Below are 11,858 nucleotides of genomic sequence, written 5' to 3'. Positions count from 1 at the left end.
GTGTGTGTCAGTCGATGTTTTACGTCACTACACCGTACATCTTGGTGATTCCCCAAAGTGAGACGAATAACGTTAGAGCTTTTATTTGAGTGCAGAAGCAGCTAACTTCTGGTCTCATCCTGGCTAACTTTGAGTAACTTGATGCAGCTAAGCCTGTTCACTTCTGGCTTCGTGGCTCATTGAATTCGTTAGCTAACGTTTATTTGTCGATAACGTTGAACTGCATAAGGGAAAATGTCGTATTTATTAGCCACGTTTGTGTCTATAGTGCTGCTAAGTTCAGAGGCCTCTGGGAAAAGCGTGACGGGACTTTTTAACAGCGAAGCAGCGAGACAGCAGAATGGCCAGTTCATCACTAAATTTATGTACCAAGGTAACGTTCACGATACTGATGTAATGATGCCACCGTGTCATTCCAGTTTCCTCTGTGACAGGGTTCAGTAATCATTTTTAACATGGCGTGATGACGATGTGTTGATTCATTTTACTTGTGTTTTTTGGGCTTTTATTTATTTGCCACTGGCTCACCGATGGGTGTACCTAGAGTGTCATCATCACTTAATAACCTCAGCTGTGCCAATCCTGTTTCTTTCTTCGTGCCAGTTCATATCAGAGATCCCTTTTTTCTGCAGTATATTAGAGTTTCTGATAAAAAAAAAAAGATTTCTAATTTAGTGTGACTTTATTAGTGAGTGTTTTATAGGGCTGCCACCTCTTAGTCGATTAGTTGACTAATCGGTCGTTTTGGTCTTAGTCGACTAAGATTTCTTTAGTCGATTAGTCATTTTTTATGCTTATTCATGCTTAATTACTTATTTCCAAGAAACTTCTGAGCACATTTATGGTAAACACAAGATTTAAAGTGGTGTTTTTGCAGGATTAATTGTGGAGAAACTCAGTTTAACAGATGGTTAATTAACTACATTTATATTGTGCTTTTCTAGTCTTAACCACCTCTCAAAGCGCACAGCTCTTTCAATTAAATCAACTAATCGATTAGTCGATGTAAGTGTTAGTCGACTAAGAATTTCTTTAGTCGAGGACAGCCCTAGTGTTTTAGTAACTTGGTGCAGGACACTTTTTGAGATTGAACCTATAGACCTACAAGTTACAAACCAGCCTTCTTAACCACTACAAAGTGCTCCAAATGTCTTCCAAGAAACTTTCTCCTGCCCCCCACACCCACCCACTAAGAGTGAGGTCAGAGGTCAGCTACAGACCTCATTGAGCTGGTCTGGCTTCCTTTCAGCGGGGCAGATACTTACTGCAGGATTGGCTGGTAAAAACTTGTGGAGCCTCTGGCTGATTTTTGCGTCTCTCGTCTCAACTTGTCCTGAACTAACTGCACTAATATGCTTGAAGCCAGACCTGTGACATAATCCCAATAGCATCAGAAGATGATTCTGAAACACAAGTGTGTCCATGGCCTCCTGAAAGCTACATGCTCTCCTATTCCTCTGGTTTGTGCTCATTTAATTGAAAATATGGTTGGCAATAAATTGTTTTGAATAGAAACTTGAAAAGAAAAACAAAATGAAAAAAAAATGCATAATTTCCAGAGCCTGAGGTGACGTCTTCAAATGACTTGTTTTTCAGACTAAAACCCCAAAATATTGTATTTCCAATGATCTAAAATCTAAAACACTATGTCAATGGCCAGAAGAGTAAGAGTGCTGTGGTATGTCATCTGTAGTGAATAACTGCTGTAAAATGCATATTTGTTTTTATGAAATCTAATTAATGAATGAATACATTTCTCTGAACCTTGTCCTGTTTCTGTAGGTGATAATGGTATGTTGGTGATCAGGCTGGACAATTCTGCTCTGGCTACAGAGAAGGAGTCCAGATTGCTGCTGTATAAGGATATGGACTCAAGCCTTGACAACCTAAACTGCTCTGAGAGGCTCGCTAAAGCTCACATCCCCGGTTTGATCCAGCGTTTACTAATGCAGAGAGCTGATCTCTGATCTGATGGATGTGATGCAGCTGTAGCTCTATTGATTTTCTTCTGTTTATTCTTCCACTCTGTCACTTCACCTCATTGTCTTATTTGTCCTCCTGATTCAGTTTCTCTCAGTGACCAAGAACATAACCAGACGATCCCTCGTCAGTCCTCTCCTACAACCTGGCAGGCCCTATATGCTGACAGATACACATGTCAGGTAACATAGATTGCTATGAAACCAACCCCTCCTTAAACATACATGGACATTAAATCTGACCAATACCAAAGCTTAGTACGAAGGGAGGAGGTGTTTCAGGTTATAATGGCTGCTGTATACACACCTGTCTGAATGTGAGTGGATGTTTCTAGTCAGCTGGAAGCCAAGCAGCTGATGAAAGCCCATGATGGTGAAGCATGAATGGATATTAGCATTTAGAACAAACAAACAAATAATTTGTATCCTGTTTCAGTGGTTATATATTAGTACTGAGAGCAGTAATTTGTCACTCTAAGTTTTTTCTTCCCTCCGTTTCCTCTCTCTCTCTCTCTCTCTCTCTCTCTCCAGGAAAATGCAGTGATTCCTTCCCACGCTGATCTCAGTTTTACCATCTTGTTGTTTAACGCCGACTCGGCTGGAAATCCTCTGGAGCACTTCAGCGCAGAGGAGGCAGGTCAGACATCCTTAGTGGTCCTGTTACAACCCTATAAACAGAGAGTAACCATTGATGTAAAAATAACTGAAGGAAGGATGGGAGGCGCTTGTTACAAAAGTATCAGTACAATTTATTAATAATAAACAGAAAATGTGCAGCATACGAGCCATTGAAAACAGAAACAAAAGCGAGCTCGCCACAGTCAGGAGTCAAACTCTGATATGGGAATATCTACAACCTCAGTTGTAGGATACACTTTTCCCCCGGCAATATCATTACCCGTTATGAAGTCCACTCCCTCCCTTGACAGGAAAACAGGACAAGACTGCTATAGAGAAGAAACCAGTCTTTAGCTTAGAGCCAACGTGCAGCTGATGGAGAGAGGCAAGCACAAGACTCATGCCAATACCCCTGACTATGGTACTGCTGTCGCAGTCAGACTTCTGAGGGAGCTGTTTTACTGATTGGCAATTAAAACCAGACAATTGACACCCACACTAATACTCAGCACCGCAAGTGCTTGGTTTAACAAAACCACAAACAATCTAATAAACTCCTCCAGATCCCGGTCGAGCCCCCAAATATGTTACGACCCTATAAACAGAGAGTAACCATGGAACTTTTTCACAGCAGACATTTTGACTTGTCCTAGTAGGAAAAGCACAGCTGCAATTGATAACCTGAACGATGGCTCAATTCCATCAAGTGTCCCAGTGAGCTATTTCAGTGAGTCAGCATGCACAATACCAGGGCCTCTCCTAAGTGCAATGCAGCCGTCATTAATTGTTTTGAATACGCCTGTGCTTTCTACTATGACATGTCAACATGTCTGCCGTGAAAAAGGTCTATTGATGTAAAAAATAACCGAAGGAACGATGGGGAGGTCCTTGTTACGAAATCATCAGTACAAATGTATTGGTAATACAAACAGAAAATGTGCAGCAATGCTCTACAGCCGTTGAAAACCGAAACAAAAAGCGAGCTTGTCACGGCCAGGCAGAGGCCGATCTACAATGAGACAAGAACAACAGTGTTAGTTAATGACAAAGCAAAGACTAAATTACAAACCAAACCCAAGCACAAGATAAACGCCCTCCTTTTTAGGAAAAAGGATTTAAACCTACCAGCACATGTTCTGGTAACCTATCCTTAACTTATTAAGGATGTCCTGCCTCTTAGACTGTAAAACTAGTTCAGCTAAGGGTACCAATAAAGTAACCTAACCTAACCTAAGGCAACCTGCTGCCTGTGAACACAGGTGTGCTCACTCAGCAATCAGCCTGGAGAAGAGAGGGGAGGCACACACACAACACACACAATAAAATACTAATCCTAATCCCACATGTCCACAGTGCCCATCACTACAGCTTTTGATAAACTGATATTTCCTTTCCCCCTTTGTTTACACGCAAACAGGTTATTTTTGAAAAAACTTTGTTTGTGTGTTTGCATGTAAACTGAGACAAACGGAGGTTTCCTTTTGTTGCTGTTTTGTATTTTGGGGATTCTGATTGGCTTTTGTTTACAGGTTAGGCATGCTCTTGACTGCAAACAGAATGAAAAATTTGCCATATGTACATTCTAACAGGGAAAGACAGAATCCCAAAGATTCTTTCATATGAATTTATTAAAATTGATTTTGAGGAAAAACAAGTATTTGACCCCTTGTTTATTTTGTAGCCATTATAAAGATGTCAAACGGTTTTTATAGTTGGTGACAAACGGAGGTTTAGCAGACAGCCTCCAAATCATTCAGGAAGAGAAGAAAGATTTTCAATTGATTCAGGTCTGGAAGGCTGATTTGTTGCTGTTGTTGCTATTTTGGGGATTCTGATTGGCTAACATGGGCTTGAGCTTCTGAGATTGGTCTGAAACACCCACCACCATGCTTCTCTCACTACTGTGGGGATGGTGTTCCCCTCTGTGTTCCACCTACAGGTTGGGTTGAGGCAAAAAGTGGTCTCTTGACTGGCCTCTTCTGATTGTCCAGGTGGTGAATGGCGATGCCATATGTATTTCAATCCATGGCGGCGTGAGTGTGTTACCAACCGTTTCTTTTTGTAAACTGTGGTCCCAGCTGCCTTCAGTTGATTCATCAGTTCCCCCCTTGTGGTTTTGGGATGAAACAGGGACCCCACGACAAGATCTTGTGTGGAGGCCCACCGAATGTTGTTTTTTCCAAAATGGAGAGGTTGAAATTGTCCGTTCTCTAACAAAATTGTGCAGATCAACAATCTTGTCCCTGATGTCCGTAAACCTTTGGTCTTGCCCATGGTGGTGATGTTGGATGCTGGTTGTTTGGGTGTTGACAGGTGTCTTTTATACAGGTAACGAGGTGAGGCAGGTGTATTTGATGTAGATAATTGGTTCGGATTGGGGCTGTGTCTTAAAGAAAGACTAACTGGCTTGTACATTTGCTGTTTGTCCAGGGGTCAAATACTTGTTTTTCCTCATCAGATGGTTTTTTTAATAAATTCATATGATGTGATTTTCTGGAATTTTCTTTGGGATTCTGTCTTTCACTGTTAGAATGTACATATGATTACAATTGTAGATTTTTGCATTCTTTGTAAGTGGGCAAACCTGCAAAATCAGCAAGGGGTCAAATACTTATTTCCCCACTGTATACACGGGCGTGTAAATGAACACTCACAATGTTATTTTTGAAAATGGAGAGGTTGAAATGTCCGTTTATAACAAAATAGCCGGCCACGTGTAAACCTAGCATTAGGCTGTCAGATATCAGGACATTTTGTGTTTTGTAGGGCTGTCCTCGACTAAAGAAATTCTTAGTCGACTAACACTTATACGATTTTATCGACTAATCGATTAGTTGATTTAATTGACAGAGCTGTGCGCTTTGAGAGGTGGTTAAGACTAGAAAAGCACAATATAAATGTAGTTAATTAACCATCTGTAAAACTGAGTTTCTCCACAATTAATCCTGCAAAAGCACCACTTTAAATCTTGTGTTTACCATAAATGTGCTCAGAAGTTTCTTGGAAATAAGTAATTAAGCATGAATAAGCATACAAAATGACTAATCGACTAAAGAAATCTTAGTCGACTAAGACCAAAACGACCGATTAGTCGACTAATCGACTAAGAAGTGGCAGCCCTAGTGTTTTGTATTCAAATATTAATAGATCAGAGTAGGGAATCCCAGGTCCTTACCTATTCTTTCACAAATATGCTTGAATTGAGGGTTTTATCAACCTATTTTCTGTCTAAATAGTTGTATCCATATCCACTGCTTTATGTTCGAGTGGTGCTGTTAAAAATATGTTTGTGTTCAATATTTAAAGGGTAGAAAGTGCATAATGGTTTGCCACATACTATGTCAAATCGCTGATACTCAGGAGTCTTTAAAAGATGTAGGAATTGGTTCTGAGAAATCTGCATAATTCATTTGGGACAACATGTTTCCTCTTGACTCGTTTTGTTCTCTCCCTCGCTCTCCCAGGTCTCCATAGTTTTTACTTCCTCCTCCTGCTGGCCTACTTCATAGCCTGCTGTATCTACATCCAGCCTCTGCACCAGGCTCTGAGGAAAGGAGGTCCCATGCACACTGTCCTCAAAGTGCTGACCACCGTGCTGGCATTACAGGGCTTCTCCGCTCTCTGCAACTACATCCACTTCGCCAGGTAGAATCTGATAACCCAGATGACCCAGCCTTTGAGCAGTTGAACCAAAGAGTCGTGTTTCCTTCTCAGATTCTTTTCAATGTAATAGTTTTTAGTTCCAAACAGGAAAAACTATCTTGTGATTTACCCTGTATGTTGATCTGGTGTTTCCTGTTCCCTCTCCTTGTTGTTCTGAAGGTATTCCAGAGATGGTACTGGTATTCCTCTGATGGGCAACCTGGCAGAGTGTATGTTCCTTTCTTCCTTAAATATGTCCTACATTGATAAATGCTTGATTTAGTTATATGAATAAGACTCTCTGATAATTTCAGATTCATTTGTAAACGGACAAGAAATGAATTATGTGGTTTTGCCCTCTTCTTTTCCATTTCCTGTTCCCTGTGCAGTCTGGGATATGGTGTCCCAGGTGTCCATGCTGTACATGTTACTGAGTCTGTGTGCGGGCTGGACTCTGAGCCGAGGCAGGAAGCCTCAGTCCAGACCTCTGCAGTGGGAACAGTCTCCGGCGTCCACGGCTGTTGCTGTTGGCGGAGTCGTTATACAGGTACGCAGGGTTACACTGAAACGTTATTATACTAGTATTTCAGGTAGACGGTGAGTTTTAGTTTAAAGTACTCATATTGTGCTTTTTGGCTTGTTCCCTTTCCTTTCTTGTGTTATATATCTTTTTTGTGCACGTTATAGGTTTACAAAGTGAAAAAGCCCAAAGTCCACCCCAAAGGGACTTACCATCTCCAACAGAAAACACTGTTCACAAACTGTTCCAAACAGTTTACACAGTAGTCCAGCCTTTACTTCAGAAACAAACGTGCATCACTTTGTAACACACGGTATAATGCTCGCCTAGCTGCTAGCGTGGCACGCCCTCATACTCTGCTTCTGACTGGCTAGTAGTCCTTACCTAGGTACTGCTCATGTGCAACTCCCAACAAAGATGGAACAGAAGTGAGATGTCTCACTCTGTAGCTAAAACAGAGAGCTCATCACACAGGGTGAAAAGTAGGGTTTCTCCCTCTTAGTTGATTAGTCGACTAATCCGTCGATGTGGTCTTAGTCAACCTAGATTTCTTTAGTCGATTAGTCATGTTTTATGCTTTTTTCATGCTGAATGACTTATTTCCAAGAAACGTACAAGCACATCTCTGGTAAACACAAGAATTAAAGTGGTGCTTTTGCATGACTCTTTGCGGAGAAACTCAGATTTACAGATCTGTCGATTAAATCAACTAATCGATTAGTCGATACAATTGAATCAGTGTTAGCCGACTAAGAATTTCTTCAATCGAGCTCAGCCCTAGTGAAAAGAGGAGCTGCAGCAATGTGCAGTACAACAAAAATATGGTGTTTTTTGAAAATTAAAACCATGTAAACCTATTCTGGTACAACCTCTAAATACAATTATGAACCTGAAAATGAGCATAATATGAGCATGTTAAAGTGAAATTGTGTCATTTCCAGGGGGCGTTGCTGCTGTGGGAGCAGTACTCAGAATCCGAGAGTCAACATCACAGCTACCACACCCCGCTGAGTCTGGCAGGTCTCCTCCTCATGGCTCTGAGAGTGTGCCTGGCCCTCCTGCTGGCCTCTGTCCTCTACCAGATCATCTCCACCGAGCGGAGCACCCTGAAGAGGGACTTCTACCTCTGCTTCTCCAAGGTAAAATACACACTAATGTATCCTGCAGACACACAAATAACAGCCGACAGTCCTTCAGGTGCTCTTCCTCGTGTTCTCTGCAGGGATGCTTCCTGTGGTTCCTCTGTCATCCCGTCCTCTTCGTCACGTCGGCTGTCTTCAACAAGCACCAGAGGGAGAAGGTTTGAACATGCAAACAAACCACATTTTAGCAAGGCACCACCATGAAGTGGCCTGTGAGACTGATCAGTTAGCCTGAGCTGGAGTTTTCAGGTACCATATTGGAAGTCTAAATCTTTTGGTGAGGACAGTGACCTCATACCCCAAACTGAAATATGTTCCATAATCTTTTAGTGCAGGGGAAAAAAAACTTTAAAAAAAAAAAAGTTACTGAAGTTAACATTCATCAAATTTTTCTAACAGGTTGATGGAGTATTAGCCAGTTGTTTTCTAGTTACATGGCTGCAGTTTTGTTCTTTTTGTCTGACTTTACCTAAATAATTCTTGCATTAATAGCACCAGTTGGAGACATTTTAGGCTAATTTAATGTATATCTAGGGCTGTAAATAAGTAGTTTAGGATATTGTATTTAAATTTGTTTCTCTGCCCCCAATGGGCCAAAAAATCCCCATGCTGTCGCTAACTCTCTACCTTGTCCTGCCTCTCCGTAGGTAGTGACTATCGGTGTTATCCTCTGCCAGGCCATCGCCATGGTGATCCTCTACCAGCTCTTCCTGTCTCGTTCTCTCTACTGGGAGGTCTCCTCTCTCTCCTCTGTGTCTCTGCCACTCACCATGTCCAGAACGAACCACAGGGGGCGCTACTGAGCACATCCACTCTCGCGCTTTATTAGCGAGGGGAGAAACCTGCTACAACACAGAGGCTTCCCACCTCCTTTAACGTCCCAGGGTGTCAGAGGAGGGACACAGAGAGCGGTGTAACACTGCAGGGACCGCTCTCCTTCACTGTTAACTGTTTCCTGGGAGAATACCTATTGGTTACTGGTAAGCTATTGGTTACTGGTAAGCAAGTTAGCAGGGAACTGTAGCACGGGGTCACAAAATGACCAGAGGAAGATATTTACAGCAACACCCTACCTCTAGTTACTGGAGCCAACATCTACATTACTGAGCACGAGGAAAGCTGTTTAATGCAAGAAGACCTAGAGAAGGGATGCGCTGGATGTCATAATAACTAACAGCCAAAAGTACAGTTTGAAAACAGACTCACGCGAGCATGTTAAAGATGGACCGCCAAGATTCAAGATTTTAGGATGCGTCTGCAAATGAAAAAAAAAAAAAAGATTGGCTCGTGATGGAACAAATGCAATCTTTGTGCTCTTTGCTTTGATAATCCCACTTTTATGTCTTAAAGGATAAGGCTGGTATAGTTTTCTTATTGTCAACAAATCCCATGAAAACCAGAACCAACAATTAGTATGTCTGTTTTTTTTGTATTACTTTTCAGCCCAGTCTGTGGCCATTGGTTCCTATGAAGATGTTCATTTTTCAAAACTTGTCAAAAATATATTGTTTAATTTTCAAAAACGGCTCAGTGATTTCCTAAAACAGCTGGGCGCCACAGTTGTGAAGCAGATGCTACTCAAACAGGAAGAGATTGTGCATTTCTGGGTACTATTTTTTTCACCTGCGGATGAATCCACATTTGGTGCTCTTGTGAGTATTTCTGGCAGCAGGTCCATGAACGTTGGATTAAGTCAAAACAAACTACGGTGTGTGTGTGTGTGTGTGTGTGTGTGTTCATGGTAATGAAGGAACATGTCACCCATGCAACAATGTGGCTAGTTAATGTGTTTTTAATAGTTGTTGGACAACAATGGAGTTCTATGGGAAAGAGAAATGCAATATATCAGGCTTTGGCTCCACAGACAATACATTGTAGGTCTTTTCATGGGTTTTATTTACAATAAGAGACTACTGTAGATTAGTATGTGTATATTAATGAATCAGTATGTGGTAAGATTGATATGTGACTCTGGATAAACAGATTGAGGTGGAGAGACAGTTGGGCGGACTCCAAGATGGATATACTGAAGAACAGACAGGTGGAAGGATGAATCAAGTTTGGAAAGATGGTTACAGTATGTGGACTGGTAAAGAAATAGATTTTCAGTTACCTATATTAAAAGGATTAGTGAGCCAACAGATCAGTGTGTGCTCCCTGTACATGACGGATCAAGCTGTACTTTAAGTTATTTCTTTACTCTCAAAGTGAATTTTTGAACTGACAGCATGTGAGCCTTTGGAATTGTATAAACTGTATGTAGCTGGAGACACACTGCATGATCTTTTATTTTTCATTCACTGAACCTTGAGCTGGAGCACACTACCTGGGCCAGTGATTTCCCCAATTCCAAACTAACACTTACCTTTTCTGCCACAAATTATTAAACCCTGGTCTAAGCCCACTACGACTCCATGTGAGTGAGGCTCATTAAAGCATTAGCGTCGCATGAAAGCCCAATGGGAACAGACCTGCTGTTTAATTTTGGACATGACACATTTCATATTGTGAAAAATGAAATTCCACTTAATGTAGTGACGGCTGACATTGAGCGTTGACATATTTATTCATTGTGTATTTATTTTTGTAAGTCAATATTTGGAACGTGAATGTTATCTGGGCAGTATGTTGTGCGTACACTGTGTGTGGGTGGAAGAGAATACATCTTCTATGCATTTCATTTTGTCCCACGGGCCACAATGACAATCTTACTTTTATTAGAAAACGACAAAATATAAGGCCTCTGTTTTTAATGTGTGTACTAAAGTTTTACACCTCAAATTGTTAGATATGGTTAAAATTTAATTTAATTTAAAAACAGAAAAACAAGTGTTCAGTTATTCCCTTTTTTTGCATTATGCATTCTCCAGTTTCCATTTATTACGTGTATTTATTTTCCGATACAACCCAAACTGTGGAAATATGGGATCTGTGGTCATTACAACTGTAATAAAGTAACTAATAAAATACATTTTAAGGTAACCTAGCTAATCCTAAATGCTTATGTTGTTATGACTAATGTCCTTCATGATGTTCATAACCCATAGTTATCGATCATTTACTAAAACTGCCGTTTTCCTTTTGAGGTTTGGTGGGCTCTTGATGCAAAGCAGTTCACTGTATCATGGCCTTTATTAACACTGCCTGCTCAAAGTAACCCAGTTCATATTATTTGCTCACAGCTGGCACACATCAGAGTCTTATGATGGAATGTCATATGTTCAGGTGTGTTTCATTATGTGAAAAATGCATATAGAGGGAATTATTTATATCAGTTAGGTTTTGGATTGGTTGCACTATGTCCTATCTCTTTGGTTGTACATGTATTTGTCAGGCAGCTATCAAATGAACAGTATAGCCTACCTTATCAAATGACAAATATGTTGATTGGTAACCGCAAATCATTTCACAATTTATTTTAGTCAGAAAGTGAATCCGTAGGTCACGCAATGCATAGGCTAGCTCTTCAACTAAGGTCACGCACCAATCAGACTACCGTGCATCGAGGCAGCAATTGTTGATTGGATGTGTCGCAACATCGTTTCTTAGGAACTGATTGGCTGTTTTACCCCATGTTTTAGCAATGTTGGGATCTGTATTAGGACCTCGCATAGATATATACATGTTTATTACATGGCTTGGTTGAATTCTAATGTAGAATGCGGTCTGTTATTTCTTGATAACAGACCGCTGCTAAGGATAACCTTATATACTGTCTATGAGGATAACACATAGACAGTATATAATGGACCAATAGACCCCGTTGCTCTGGACGGAGACCAGTGAAGGCTATTAGAAGCACTTTTCCGGTGATGGCCAGCTTTACTGCGCAGCCTCCAACTGAGAGAATGTGACGTGAGCAACGTGTCTGAAAGTTGTAAGTCTTCTGGTAGCTGTGCCAAAAGAAATCTCAATCATTCACAATCTTACAGATACGGAGACTGTAGGTGTATGTAA

General features: G+C 41.0%; 1 protein-coding gene across 1 annotated transcript; it reads left to right on the top strand.

The window, feature by feature from the left end:
• Window positions 1-46: 46 nt before the first annotated feature.
• gpr180 (G protein-coupled receptor 180) lies at window positions 47-10,872 on the top strand. Its single transcript, XM_028571919.1, has 10 exons — window positions 47-373; window positions 1,783-1,926; window positions 2,068-2,162; window positions 2,511-2,616; window positions 6,062-6,242; window positions 6,420-6,469; window positions 6,629-6,786; window positions 7,701-7,898; window positions 7,982-8,059; window positions 8,549-10,872. The coding sequence occupies exons 1-10, from the start codon at window positions 235-237 to the stop codon at window positions 8,702-8,704; spliced, it is 1,305 nt and encodes a 434-aa protein (XP_028427720.1). The 5' UTR covers window positions 47-234; the 3' UTR covers window positions 8,705-10,872.
• The last annotated feature ends 986 nt before the right edge of the window (window positions 10,873-11,858 follow it).

The sequence above is a fragment of the Perca flavescens genome, chromosome 24, assembly GCF_004354835.1.
Source record: "Perca flavescens isolate YP-PL-M2 chromosome 24, PFLA_1.0, whole genome shotgun sequence".
Taxonomy (NCBI): domain Eukaryota; kingdom Metazoa; phylum Chordata; class Actinopteri; order Perciformes; family Percidae; genus Perca; species Perca flavescens.
This window is presented reverse-complemented; position numbering and strand designations above follow the sequence as displayed.

Excerpts from the sequence above, each read along its gene's own strand:
- gpr180 (XM_028571919.1), top strand. The coding sequence starts at position 235 with ATGTCGTATTTATTAGCCACGTTTGTGTCTATAGTGCTGCTAAGTTCA. Across the intron at positions 2,617-6,061 it reads CTTCAGCGCAGAGGAGGCAG|GTCTCCATAGTTTTTACTTC; the intron begins GTCAGACATCCT and ends TCGCTCTCCCAG. Across the intron at positions 6,470-6,628 it reads GATGGGCAACCTGGCAGAGT|TCTGGGATATGGTGTCCCAG; the intron begins GTATGTTCCTTT and ends TTCCCTGTGCAG.